At 39.5% G+C, this 14,501-nt stretch overlaps 1 protein-coding gene across 2 annotated transcripts in view; it reads right to left on the bottom strand.

The window, feature by feature from the left end:
• pigk (phosphatidylinositol glycan anchor biosynthesis, class K) overlaps positions 1-14,079 on the bottom strand; it is a 33,250-nt gene extending 19,171 nt beyond the window's left edge. For both annotated transcript variants that reach the window (XM_084368339.1, XM_084368340.1), the window contains exons 1-9: positions 13,967-14,079; positions 13,721-13,774; positions 13,472-13,563; positions 12,152-12,287; positions 11,285-11,396; positions 9,811-9,907; positions 7,549-7,666; positions 6,105-6,215; positions 3,385-3,557 (exon numbers count right to left, since the gene is read on the bottom strand). In XM_084368339.1, coding sequence (XP_084224465.1) covers positions 3,385-3,557; positions 6,105-6,215; positions 7,549-7,666; positions 9,811-9,907; positions 11,285-11,396; positions 12,152-12,287; positions 13,472-13,563; positions 13,721-13,774; positions 13,967-14,032 — 959 coding nt within the window. In that variant the 5' untranslated portion in view covers positions 14,033-14,079. The remainder of the gene's footprint in view (positions 1-3,384; positions 3,558-6,104; positions 6,216-7,548; positions 7,667-9,810; positions 9,908-11,284; positions 11,397-12,151; positions 12,288-13,471; positions 13,564-13,720; positions 13,775-13,966) is intronic.
• Between the last annotated feature and the right edge of the window lie 422 nt (positions 14,080-14,501).

Genomic DNA, 14,501 nt, shown 5'->3' with positions numbered 1-14,501 from the left:
GCTGGAAGTGAGTAACCAGACAATGTCATTACACTGTTAAGCCTATGTATAATGAAGAGGATTGAGGGGGTCCATTAAAACGTCCTCTCCATCAAGTGCAATTCACTTAATGGAAGAGCCTGTTCTGAGGAAAAAACGGCCTTTTACAAATGGGTGAGAGGAGGAGAGAGAATAAGAGAGGCACGAGAGCGACGGGGGGAAAGCAAGAAAGAGAATGAGAAAGAGACAGGCACACACTAGAACACATATATCCCCATCTTCTCTAAATATCCTCCTCCACTTGTCTGAGTGGTCGAACGAGCTGACAAAAGTGGATTAAAGCAGCACTATATTAAATAACAGCTTGTTTCAGAGGACATCTGTGATCTCTTCTCTGCGGGAACTCACAGAGCTCACTACAACCCATTTTTCAGGTCTTATGAAACGCTATTATCGAGTTAAATAATAGCGCTGGTAAAGTTATACCAGCGGTGTCCGGACAGGGGTCTCATAAAGATCCAGCTTCTGTCATTTCTTAGTGATTGTGTTTTTAAAGATCCAGATAAGTTGGCCTGGGGTTTAACCAAGTTTAGATCTGAATTTGCACATAAAATCCTACATTTATTTCTTTAAGGGAGGTGGGATGATTACTGTGAGTGGGATGCAAACAACAGTTATTTTCATTACTGATAATTGGAAGATTATTCTCCCAATTAACTGATCGCAAAAAACAAAAAAAAGATCAAGTGGAGAAAAGCCAGTTATAATTAGAGCCTGAGGTGTCAAATTTGAAACTGCTCGTATAAGATATTCAGTTAACTATGACAAACTGAGCAGCAAATCCTCCCATTTTTGGAAGTGTTTTAGAGTTTATTCTTGAAAAGCAACCCACTGATTAACCGATTGGAAGACCATTGTCTATGGATTGATGAATCGATTTATCGTCTAAGTATTTCACTGCTACTTTCACTGCTCACTTCCCACATTTCAGTCATAACTGCAGCCCCATTTACTTACATATTTTCTAGCTGGTTGCTGGTCTTTGCGTAGTTTAAGTCCACAGAGACACACATTTTTGTGCATAAAACTGGATTCTTCTGTCACTGTATTTCATCAGCTCAGCACAGAGTTTCACTTCTGTGCAACAGCTGAAGAAGAGGACAGATGCAAGCTTGTTGACAACAACATTCAGTCAATTTCTATGATGAGAGAAAAAGAACCTGCAGAGGAGGATCTTGGAGGACTATCAAATGGTCTACTTTAATTTCACTTCACAGCGGACCCTGCCTAACTACCATTATGTGTAGTAAACTGCACATATTTAACACTGGTAACACAGTCACCTTGAAAACACCAGTTCTTTCATTCTTCTGACACCACATAATAATATTAAATTCAATTATTTGAAGAGCATGACAACAGCCTTGGTTTCTCTGCAGAATGTCCTTGCATACAAAGCCTACCTTTCATATTAGTAGTGAACATACAAAACTACTGAAAGTGTAGTTAGCCTCTCTAATATCTTTGAACATTCACAATATCGTTATTGATCATTCTTAAAAAGAAAAAGATGCCACTTGTGCTCCAGGAATAAACTTGGCTCCATTAAACATCACATGAATCAGGGGGTTGCTGGTTTGTTACATCAGAATTGGAGATAAAACGACTCTCTCTAGGACTGATTTAGGCCAGCAGCCGCTCAATATCACCGGGGCTGTGTTTCTCTGTTGCATTTGGGATCAGTAGGCCTAATGTGTTGGGCCTAATCAATAATAAAGTAATAGGGGAAGTTGTGTGAAATGACTTAAGTAGCCTGAGGCCAAAACAGCCAAAGAGTAAAATCGGTGTGGCAATTACCTCTAATTACTAATTAGCAGGCAACCACATAAGATTCTTCAACTATAATACCTCCCAATGGCACAATTAAATCCCAGCTTAATGAAATTAATAGAAGTAGTGGGAGCGTTATCGTGAATAAAGTTTTAATTTCCATCACATCTGTTTGTACAGCAACACAATCTGAGTCAATATGGACGGCTGTTTGCATTGTGGCGCTTCATCTGTGTGTTTCCTGAAACTCCTGGTGATTGTCCTTATTATGGGATTAGTGTGTCTGTGAGCAGGCCAATATGAGAAAGCAAACAATATGTCCCCAGTTACAGAGGATGCGGAGCGGATGATTTGTAGTAGTTTGACGGCTCTCTGCAGCCATCTAGTGACCAAATGTATTTATCACAGCATGTGTCAACCTGATGCAATGAAGGAATGTACTAAATATAACTTGGATGCATTTGTCTAGTTTACCACAGGGTGGTGCCACAGATAATCCATCAGACACACTGCTGCTTACTCGATGCCCCTCATGAGGAATTACTCAATTACAGCCTGAGGCCAGACGAGGATCAATTAAGATCTTTATTTTGCTGTGAAATTGAGCACTGAGTGCTGTTACTGATTAAAAAACAAGGAACACTATCTAAATGAGCTTTATTGTCACCTTAAATAATCATTTATTGGTCAGCCTTACAGGGTAGCCATAGCAACATCCACTGTGTGGTCTACTCTCCCTGAAACAGGCCACTCAACACATCATTAATGGAGAAATCAATATCACTAATGTGACGAGTTCTAAAAAGAAATCGAAGTCTAGTTAGTTGGGAACCAAACAGACGATGAGTTTCGCCCACAGCACTTCAGTTAAAACAAACCTTGATTAAGGCTTTTACGTCCAGGTTGTCACTAATCCACCGCAAACACTACTGCACTGTACAGCTAAATTACCAGGATTACTGGTATTATTTGCACTGTAATGAGAGCGTTATAATATCATTGTGTTATTTTCAGTTCCTCTCTGATATAGAATATCACGTATTTGGCCTTTGACAAAGTTATTAAATGATATAAAGAGGAATCAAGTAAAACATTCACTGAAAGAGAAGGCTTGTAAAAGACTTTCAAGGTAAACACCGATTTGTCAAGTTTTGATGAGAATAGAAGACTATTGCAATGAATAGGTCGATCTACCTTCAGTCAGGGTTTAATATAATAATCAGCTTATCAAAGTGTGTTTTTCCACATTTCTCATGTTGAAAACTATCCTAGCTACCATTTGAGCTTTTGAGTTTAAGTTTTTTGTTTAACTTATGAAGTAACTGGATTTCCTATAAACTTTCCTTTCACAAAATCTCCCCGAGAAAATGAAGACGGCTGCCTTGCACCATTTATATCTGCTTTCATGTCAACCATTATAGACTAAATGAATGAATAAACTAAAGTTTTGTACTGTGTTGGTGGTCATTGCTACTCTGAAAATCGAAGAAGCTACCGGCCGCTGCATCAACATGTGCAACTGCTGCCATACGGTCACGTTAGAAGCTAGAAAACAAACAAACAAACTCAGCTTACCTCTGCTCCACCTGCTCAATGGGGTCGGTCAAGTTAATGGTTTCCATGGTGATCTCCACTTTGCGCACGCTACCAAAGAAATCTGTGATGAGTACACTTCCTGGATCCCTCAGGAAAAGGTCAGTACGGTGGCCTGGAGTGGACACACACTGACTCTTGGGACATACTTTGAACTGCGGAAGCAGACAAAACAAAAGCAGTGTATTAGAAACACGTGACACAGAGCAATACACAGCACATACTAGGGCCGCGACTAACAATTATTTTCATTGTCAATTAATCTGTTGATTAGTTTCTTGATTAATTCATCAATTGTTTGGTCTATAAATGATCAGAAAGTGGTGAAAAATGTCAATCAGTGTTTCCCAAAGCCAAAGACGATGTCCTCAAAAGTCTTGTTTAGGTTTTGGAAACCACAGTATCCAGTTTACTGTCATAGAGTAGCAAAGACTCACATGTAAGAAGCTTTAATCAGAATTGTGACTTTGTTTTTTTTTCTTAAATTGCACAAACCTATTATTCAATTATCAAAATAACTAGTAATTAATTTAATAGTTGACAGCAAATCGGTGAATTATTGCAGCCATTCACAGCCAAAGAACCTCTATTCCTGTTAGAGCCACTCAAGCAACAAAACTAAAATATTAAATTAAATGCTTAAAGCATTAATTACGTGTCGTAGGTCACTTTGCCATGTGACAGAGGAGTTAATACTCAGACAGTGTTTAAGAGTTTGTGTCTCCTGCTTTCCATTCCACAGATAGCAAACTGCAGCTTGTAGCCAGCTGTAATCAAACATCGCTCAGGCTGCAGTGGGAGGTGTTAAAATATGTGACAGTGTGTGGAGGAGATTAGCGGCATGGAGCCTGACATTTGTGCATGTCGTCGTCAATTACAAATCTTTCAGAGCCTGGTGTGTTACCACTTGTGGGTTAATCCTCTTAAGGGTGTGATTCACCAGTGTGGCTCTCTGTTTGAAAGGAAAATAAAATCATTAAACTGAAAAGAACGTTATCTCTATCAGCCAAACAGGACTTTAAAAAAAACCACAGGACTGGTGGGGGATTTTATTGGGGAGGTGAGGCAATTTCTGTTTCAACAAAAGGGAAAGACTTTGTAGACTGGATTTTAAAAAAAAGAAAGAAAACTTGGTGGGCTCATCAGGGGAATCCATAGTATTGATCCTTAATTCCACAAAATGGTACAAGAACAAAGATTGCATCTTCAGAAACAGGAAAATTGGAAAGGATAATAAGCTTTAGTCACAGTGCATTGATTGAGTTCAGGCTGAGTGCCACAGGCAGGATTTCAAGTATTTTGATTCTAACTCTGGGTGAGGCGGGGTAGGGTAGGTGGTGGGGATGACGAGTGCTCTCCTGGGGCCAGTGGATCTCTGCAGGAGTGTAAAAGATGAAAAAGGAGGTGCTGCTGAGATCGAGCCGTGGCCTGGAGCAGCATGTACTCACCACCGTCATGTGTCAAAGGCCCAGAACCTTAACACAGTATCAGACATTCTGCTTCAAGTGCTCTGAGCCCTGTGTGACTTTCATCTGGCCAGAAACTTTAGACTTGACACTAGACAGAGGAGAACAGTGTAGGACAGATACTATCTCACTACTGCAGGTACCAAACCCCAAAAGGTTTCACAGGAACTGAGTCACTCTGCCACAGCATTAATATCTGCTCTTTTTTTAACTATTTTACAACAATAAATCAAACAATATTTTTTGGGTTACTTAATAAATCTTCAGCAAGAAAAAGGCCCATCAACAATTTCTCAGAACCCTATGAATTAAACCCATAAGAATCACACATCTGACGTTTGCTAAGAAATTAAATCACTCAAAATAACTGTAACATCAGGCCTCCTATCTGCAGAACATCTTGATTACGGTTGGGTTTAATTTACAGAGGGTCAGGGATCGGGAACACTCTGCCATCTCATTTTTTAAATTTAGCACCTGTGCAATTTAAGACACCGGTAAAAGGTTTGTTTTTATCTCCATAATGTTATGCGCATGGATTATCTTTGTAAACCATCCACTCATTATAATTTTACAATTTAAATTGCTTCATGCACTTACATATATGTATATCTGCAAGTGTGTGGAGTCTAATGTTTCCTCTTCCCTGTTTTTCTTTCTTTCCCATCTTTAATAATCCAATAATTTTATCTTTTTCTTTCTTTTAGACTAAAGGACTAAAATAGCCTTTCAATTGTAGAGTCCACATCAAGCCCCTCTGCGGGTTTTTTGCACCTCTCCTTGTGTATACTAATTTGTATAATTTGTGTAAACCAATAAAAGTAAAAGAAACGTAAAACATATATATATAAATGAGTAATATTATTATCAGAAGGGTTGTGATTTAGTTTAGTCATTGCACTAATCATTTAATCAAGTAATTGTTTCACCACCGTTGTATTAAGCAGTAAATACTCAAAGCCACATAGTGTGGCCAGTGTGGTCCAGTGCTGATTATTCTATTCAAACTGTCACTCGTTATTTATCAAGCAAAAATGTTTATATAACAAAAAATTGGAAGACATCACCTCACCTTGGGATTTGGGAAATAAGTGAGTATTTTTCACCATTTTCTTACATTTTAGAGACTTAACAATAGAAAAAAAAAACATATTGCTAATGAAAATAAATGTCAGGTGCTGCTCTACCATACACATGCACTCTCTGATGTTGGGTAAAGGGCATGAACGTCCTCACCAGGTCATTCATGTTGGTTTTGCTTGCAGGATGGATGTCCTCCAGGAACTCCAGAAGGTAGAAGGTGTAACGATCCATCAAATGGACTCCTATGGCCAAATCTGGCTGGTGCTACAAAAGCACAAGAGGACAGAAATACAAGAATACAAATATTCAATATCCAGCAGAACTCACAGGTGCTTTTGGGGTATTTTTTTCATTCAGAACTAGTTTTTTAGACAAATTATTTTTCTTGTGTTTTCTTCTTGTGTGTCATCACTCAAGAAGACTTCCTGTGAATTCTGACATTGTGACTGACACACAAATTAATACACATAGGCCAACCTCAAGCTGCCGATCAAACAAACATTCCAAGCATTGTGACCGCGCTTGTTTTTAATGTGTGGGAGGAATTAAATCAGTGAGGGTGCCATAATGAGTAACTGCCATCACCATAAGCTGTACAGAGGTTTTAATGTCTCGTGCTTTGCAGACACGGGTTGAAGAGCTGAGCTGCTTTTGTATTCAGAGATTGTGTCCCGATGGAATCAACAGCACCAACACTAAATGTTGGGTAATGACATTGGAAGAAAAAGTATTTTGACAACTCGTCTTCAAACTATGCCAGTTTTGCCTCACACATAATCAGTGTGGCAAAGTGTGTAATGACAAGTGACACTGGTGTCATTCTGTAATGTGGAGAGGATCCTGATGTCAAGAGCACATCACGTTTCAGTTTCAGTCTTGAGGTGTGTGTATACAGGAATGCAAGTTAATCTGATGCTATTTTTATCCACCTGTGTATCTGATAATCGATTCTGCCCTCTCATGTTATTTAACTGTATTACATTTGTTTTTTTTATCACAATGTAGTATGTTTTTAACTATTGTATATGTTATATTATTTGTATTTTTTCTAGGATTCCCATTAACATCAGCTGAAGGTACTGCTGATGAAAACTAGCTGTTCAGCTCACTTTCTTACATAAATTAAGCTACACGAAAATAAACTAGATCCTTCATGAGCACTTGGTGGCTACATCCATGATATTCAGCTAAAACACTGAGACTAAAGCTACATGACTGTCCCTGTTATTTGGTTCAAACATAATGCTGCCTGGTTGCTTAGCTTTCATTAGTGAGTATGTCTTCAGGTTTATTGTTTCAAGAGAAGAAGATTTCAGGAAGGGAACTAATGTAATGAGAAAAAAACATCTTAGGTAACGCTGACTGGGGTTGCTTAAGTTTAAACTTCCCCAAAATCCATTAAACAGGAAAAGAAAAGTGCAGAAATGTGAGATTAAATGTTTAGAGTAGGAGAATGTGTACTATGGTGGGAGTATGTGTGAACACAGCTTTGTCTTCAGATGCAATGTGCGATCAAACCACACTGCTTATTAGACAACCTGACAGACTGATTGATGATTTTTAATGCATCTCCTTCATCTGTGGGCAGGTAACTCACCGACAGGGAGTCCTCTCCGACTTGACTGCTGGCCAGAGCCATGAGGTTTGGAGAGTAGAACCTCTCATACATGGAGGCGCCCTGACAGGTGTCAATGATGAAGAGCAGCTCATTGTACCTGGACACACAGACACACACATAAACACACACGGGATAATATACCTACATTTTCTAACCAGACTAATGACAAAAGGCACAGCTGGCATATCACTCGTGTATTTGTTCCAATAAATCCTGGTGTCACACAAACCTTCCAACCATTTTTCATACTGCAGTTGCCATGGTGACCAAGAACAGCTTCATTCAGTCCCTCTAACACACCCACGCACTCAGCTTCTCCCTCCCTTCCTCCCTTTCTCCCTCTAATAAGGAGACATTTCGCTTTAACTTCTTCCCCTTGTTTAGGCATGATGCATGATGACACTTTTATATCCAGTTGACTGAACTGAGGTGGTTTGGGAATGATGGAGGAAGGTGGCCAAGTCTCTATGGTGACTGTAATTTGGCAGTTCAAGCCTGCAATTATCACATCAGCATCAAAGCTGGCGTCACTAAGCTTTTATCTAGCAGCCTGGGGTAACTGACTGTAACCCAGACACTCTCTATTGATGGTATTGGAGGACAATAGAGGTGCTGAGAGCTTAAAGCTGTTTTTTGCTCATTTGGTGTCTCGCTATTCACCAATTGAACAATGAAGCACCTGAAAAAGCAACCGATCCATTTACAGAAAGAGGCCATCTCTCCTTAACAAGAGGTTGTGTAAATATATGTATAACTGTAATTTCTTTGCTATTGTGGCAGTAGAAGATGTGTCAGATTAGTTTGATAAGGGAAACAAGGTAGTTTAAACAACCGACAGAATTTTGTCAAATAAAGTTTCGAAAAGCTGATAAAACCGGCGTCTTATATATTCAAGGAAAAGTTACCCAAAAAATGAAAATTCACTCAGCATGTACTCGCCCCCATTTCGATGGAAAGTCCACAAAACATTTCTGGAGCTTCACAGCAAAACAGCACTGCAGAACAACTAAACAACTGAAGAAGCTGGGGACTTGTTTTAAAACAACCAATAAAAACTTACAATTGGCTCCATACAGCTCGTGTGGCACAATCCAAGTCTCAGCAATCCCAGAGAGTCCAAATTGATTTGAAAAGATATACCATTGACCTGCGGTCGATCTCTGCACCTACTCCAGACTGAGTAGCTTACTCTACTTAGCTTAGCACGTACGGTGAAGATTGAGCCTTAGAAATGGTATAAATAACGTCTTTTCAAATCAATTTGGGATCTCTGGACTTCTGGAGACTTGGATTACACTGGATGACCTGTATGGATGAAGTTATTTACGTTCCAATCTGCTTGGTTGTTTAGGAGAACACTGCAACGCTCCAGAGGCTCCAGAAATGTTTTGTGGACTACAAAACTTCACCCAAGTTTCCATCGGCATGGAGATGAGTAGATAATGACTGAATTTTCATTTTTGGGTGAAATTTTCCTTCAGCAATGGATTGAATTGCTAATTTTAAAAAGGGCTCCTTCATGGTGATGAACCCACAGATAAATATCCCCAGTTTCTGTAGTTCCCTCAGCTCCTTGGAGCATTTCAGCTCTCAACACATGGACATGCGTAACACTTTTTGCACATTCCAGAAAAAAGCACTGCAAAGGCCAAATGAGGCCTATCATGTTGGGTAATGTTACAAGTGCAACAGAGCTCCTTGGTGATGCTCAGTGTGTAAATACAGGTTGAAACAACAGTGATAATGACGTGTGCTCTGTTGCACTTGAAGTCAAATCAAAGTGTGAAGTAAGTACAATTCTACATCACTGCAGCAATAACAGAATTTCGACCACTGGAGGTAAGCAAAGACAATATTTTTAGAAAGTCTTAAATTACTTCTTGAAACTCCACCTTTCAGCATCAAAGCGCTGTTGCAACCACGCGTTGTAAATGAGAGAATGGACAAACACTGTGCAGTCGTGCACAACGCCAGTACAAGCTAACAAAACGGTCTATATCTTAATTCCCTAAAGGACTGCATTACATGAACATTTTCCACAGAAGCTTCTGGAGAAGCTGCTCATATTCATAGGTTGCTAAGTTTCATGCCCTCAAATTGTTGTTGACATGATGCTGCACAGCTAATTGGCCCTCAGGGGAAAGAAGTGAAGTGGACTTCAGTTGGAGAAACACAGTATTTGATGTTACGTCACGAGGACCATTTCAATCCCACTTCTATGTATATTTCCAGTTTATTTACCTCCTTTTCTGCCACATCTGCTCAAAAGCGTCGGCAAGTTCCACATTACTAATCTCCTCAGAGTCCTGGAACTTTAGAAAGCCATTCCCACCGTGGCCTGTTGAACAAACACATATCATGAATAATTCATTCTTCTCTGATTCATAATGCAAAAAAATGAGATAGAAAGGAAAATAACAAGATGAAAACATGAAAAGGGTAGTGCAGCAGAGGGTACTGTGTGGGAGAAATGACTGAAACTCAGTTACAGCAGAGGACAGTACATTCTGCCACAGATGCATGAGATGAAGAAAAGGTTTGATAAAAACACACTTTTTCAACTATACGTCTTTGAAATACATCACTAGAGGGTAAAAACAGACTTAACTTGCAAGACACAATGTAAAATACTAATGAACATGTGGTATATAATGGACAGTGTTGAAGATAATCAATACGGCTCCCTTGTTGTGGCAGTTCGGTCAATAATTCTGTCAATTTTTGTATGAGCTTAACTTCTGGACCAACATAATTGTTCTGTACGGATGTTTCTCATTCCCATACAGGGCTAACCAAACACGATAAGATACTATATTTTCAATGCAGCTTCAAAATCGACAAAGACAAAGACAAAGACAGCTTTTTGCCGCAAAACAAGTTACAGACTTCTGTCTGAGAAATGCCATACAACTGTCACATTTTCTCAACAAGGAAACCTCATGCTCTTACTTTGTAGAGTTTTGAGTGTAGTGTCTTATGGAGGAGGTGGGATACCACACCTTGAACAAAGACTGACTCTACTTTAACTTTAATTAATTAAACATTAACTTTTAGGGAAATGACTGCAGCTATTGTTCAGACCACCATCTATTAACTGAACTGATGACATGATTGATGACAAGACAAAATGAAACTTCCTACGATCTTGCTCTCTTCACCTGCATGTATAATTGAAAGCGATAGAGTGTGCTTGAGTCTCATCTCTGTGGGTAATTGAAATTAAAGTCTTTCACTTAAGCAGAGGTGTGGACACTGTAGGAAAAATAAGTACAGAGAAAATAAATGCTTCAAATTGGAATAGTTCCTACCAAAATAAGTTAAGAAAATAGGAAAATTATGATTTTACGATGTAATGCCTATAGAAAAATGATGCCATCAACGTCACATCACCCTAAACCTTACTTCAGTGATGCAGTTTTGTCTGCCACCGGACACGAAATCTCCTGGGAAATGAAGACTGACTGGCGTTCCAGTCAGACTGGAAGCCTGGCACCATTTCTATCTGCTTTCACGTCTCCATTATAGACCAAATGAATGAATAAACTCGTGTTTTGTCCTGTGTTGTTGGTGGTTGCAGTCTGTGGAAAGCCACTGTCGCAAAAACACGGCACCAACGATAATACCACTTGGAACCACTCGGTGGGGAAAGTTGTCTGTTTCCACTCTAAATAGAGAGAAAGAGTTTAAGTGGAGTGTTTGTGCATTCGTGCTGTACCGGTCAGGTATATGAGGATGTTGCTGCGGTCATCAGAGAGGAGGCGTTTGGAGCGCGGAGTGCTGGGTGGCAGCCTTCCAGTCAAAACACGCAGGAAGTTCTCCACCGTCACCTGAAACATGGACAGAATACGAAAAGGTCATTAAAAACTAACATGGATTTGAAGTGAGATATTATGCAATGCACAATTTGTAATTCAATGCACAGAGACAGAGCAGATTGGGACTGTCAAAAAAAGAGAACATAATCTCACCAGTTAAAACACTGACTCATTTCAAAAAGTGGTGTCGGGAGATTACGGTAACTGCCTCACTTATCTTTTAATGAAACAGTGAAATCAATTACTTGTGGTATTTTTTCTTCCATTTCTCCTCCTTACCTTTATCAGCTATTCTTGCACATAATTATAGTTTGACAACAAACATGAATTAGCAGCGCAGAGTTGATTCAAATTAAGAAAGCCGGCACAAAGCAAAGTAAATAATCTTAAACAAACAGTGATAAGGAGCGGATACACAAGAGGGGCTCTTCATGCCATAATAAACAAAACACTTGGGTGCTCCTCTATTTGAGAATGCATATATATTTCCTGCTCAATAGACTGAGCAAACACTGGAAAAACAGTGACGATCAAAGCCCCCTCCAGTTCTCTACTCCACCTGTGAAATACCTGTCTACATAAGTGATGTTATATAGTACTCAGGTTTTATAAAGCAGTTTAACACTACATGGGAATAGGGATGTTCCCAGAAACTAATTTTCCTGACTTTTAAAAAAAAGTTGTCTAAAAGTCAGTCTCACAGTCAAAATAAAGAAACACATTTCTACAGTTGTGAGTATTACTGTCTGAGTGTAAAGTGAACCGACCTCATATCCTCGGTAGTCCACCTCCACATCGTCTCCGTACACATTCAGCTCCATGTTCTTGTGGCTGAACACTGTGGCAGGTTTTGGGTTTCTGTGGTTACAAGCCATGTCGTCAGCCAGCATGAGCACTATGTGGCTGGAAAAACAGAAAATGACAGAGGACATTTAAAATGAGGACATTAGAAGCAAAAAAGAAAACATGATCCCACCAAGATGTAACCCAGCGGTATTGTTGCAGACGAGGGTGGCAGCAGTTTACCATTACCGAGTATACCGTGGTATGAAAGTTGACAGTTATCATTGTACATTTACTTATCGATGGTATTAAATTCTGCTGTATTAGCTTTATTTAAAAATCTAAACATTTCAAGTTTATATCAAGTTTCATGTCTTTCAGGACGTAATGATTTGTGAAATTATAATAAAGTGTTTGATCAAAAACATAAACACAATAAGCCACAACATGAAAACCACTGACATGTGACGCAAATAACATTGATGATCTCGCTACAGCAGCGTTCCACTGAGAACCCTCGGTCCTGGCATCTATGTTGATTACCACTTGACACAGACACCCATCCAATGTTGTGAACCAAGTACACCCCGGCACTCCCTAATAGAAATGACCCGCCCAGCAGGACAATGCACCCTGCCATGACACAAAAACTCCTCAGGAACAGCTCGAGGGACATGACCAAGAGATCAAGGTGTTGAACGGGCATCCTAATTCCCCAGATCTGATCACATACAGGACTTAAAGAATCCACTACAAACGTCCCAGTGCCAGACACCTAAGGACACCCCGAGAGGTATTATGACCACGCCTTGACAGGTCAAAGCTGTTTTGCTTTACAAGGAGAACTCACACAATATCAAGCAGGTGGTTTTAATGTTGAGGCTGATAAGAGCATATACATACTTCTAGCTAAGGACACTCCCAACAGGAGCCTCCCATGTACTGTATCCTCAACATCCCCAGTTCAGGGGATTTTAATCCACTTGTCTCTCACTCTCCATTTGTCCCGTTGCCCTCTGCAGCTCCACTATGTTTAAGGCAGAGCAGCCAGAAATGTTTGGGCAAATTAAAGAAGCATATTGCAGAAGAGCTCGCACCTCACGATGTGTACAAATGTGCGAACAGAATTACAAAAGAGGAAAAACTGGGTTTCTCTCTTGATACAATAAAGCTAAAGTCAGGTGACTCGTCTAAATCAGCCATACAGTGCATGTTCTAATGTTTAGTTACCTCCAACATATCAGTAGTGGAAACCATGACTGGTTAAAAACATCAAAATCCTGAATTGACATTTGATCAGTTACCTGTCAGGAATGCCCAGCCTCTTAACACTTCTGTAGACGGACAGAGTATTGGCCACATGACGATAGTTGAACCAGAATCTGGATGTACACACCTGTGTATCAAATAAATAACATGCAAATGAGACAAAAGTTGTCTGTGAAAGGTTTGTCAGCCATAAGCATGTTTCTGCAGCTCCCATCAGTTAATACAGACAATGAATTAGCATGTATTTAGCCTGTTGAATAAATGAAACATCAATGAAGCCTCACCAGAACAGCCCAGTTGTTGGTATGGCCACTGCTGAAGAACTGTCCTGCATTATCCTGAGTGGAGAAAAACGAATAAATGTATTTTTAAATCTGTTTCGGCTCGTACAAGCAGCCCGAGCCATCACCAAAACAGCTAGCATGACAGCACCAGAGGCTAACATGGGAACGACATTTCAGGTAAAATTCAATATAAAAAATAAATTGGTATGATATTCATGGCTGTGCGGGATTAAAATGTACACTCACCTCGATGTTAAGGCTGCTCGCTAATAGGTATGTTGAAAATAAGCTCCATAACGTGAGTATTTTCATTGTGCAGCACTGTTAGCTGTCAGCAACAAGGAAGTGAAAACCGGCGACTCCGCCCAGCAAGTGCTTCCGCTAGGAGACATTTCAGAATAAAAGCTTCGGTAAGGAAAATGTTGATGTAATTAAAAAAAACAACTACATTTTTAACTGTTAAAATGGCTTAAAAACAAGCAGCTAAATCATCTGTATTTACAGATGTCACTGATCATAAAACATGGTTCGTTTTTCCTTTTCTGATTAATTATTCATTGTTTTCCAACTTAAAATAACATGAAATATGGGTCAAGAGAATATTTGATTTTGGTCTCCTGGTGTAAATGATTGTACCAAATACATATAATGTGCCTGTGTAGCTGTAACTCATGGCTTTAGTATTAAAAACAGACATGTCACAGATACACGTACGTATATACAAACACAAACACAATGCATACATGCTAGGTGCCAGTAAAAAAAGAAAGCAAAATAATAA

Source organism: Pagrus pagrus (genome assembly GCF_965226575.1).
Source record: "Pagrus pagrus genome assembly, chromosome: 12".
Classification (NCBI taxonomy): Eukaryota; Metazoa; Chordata; class Actinopteri; order Spariformes; family Sparidae; genus Pagrus; species Pagrus pagrus.
This window is presented reverse-complemented; position numbering and strand designations above follow the sequence as displayed.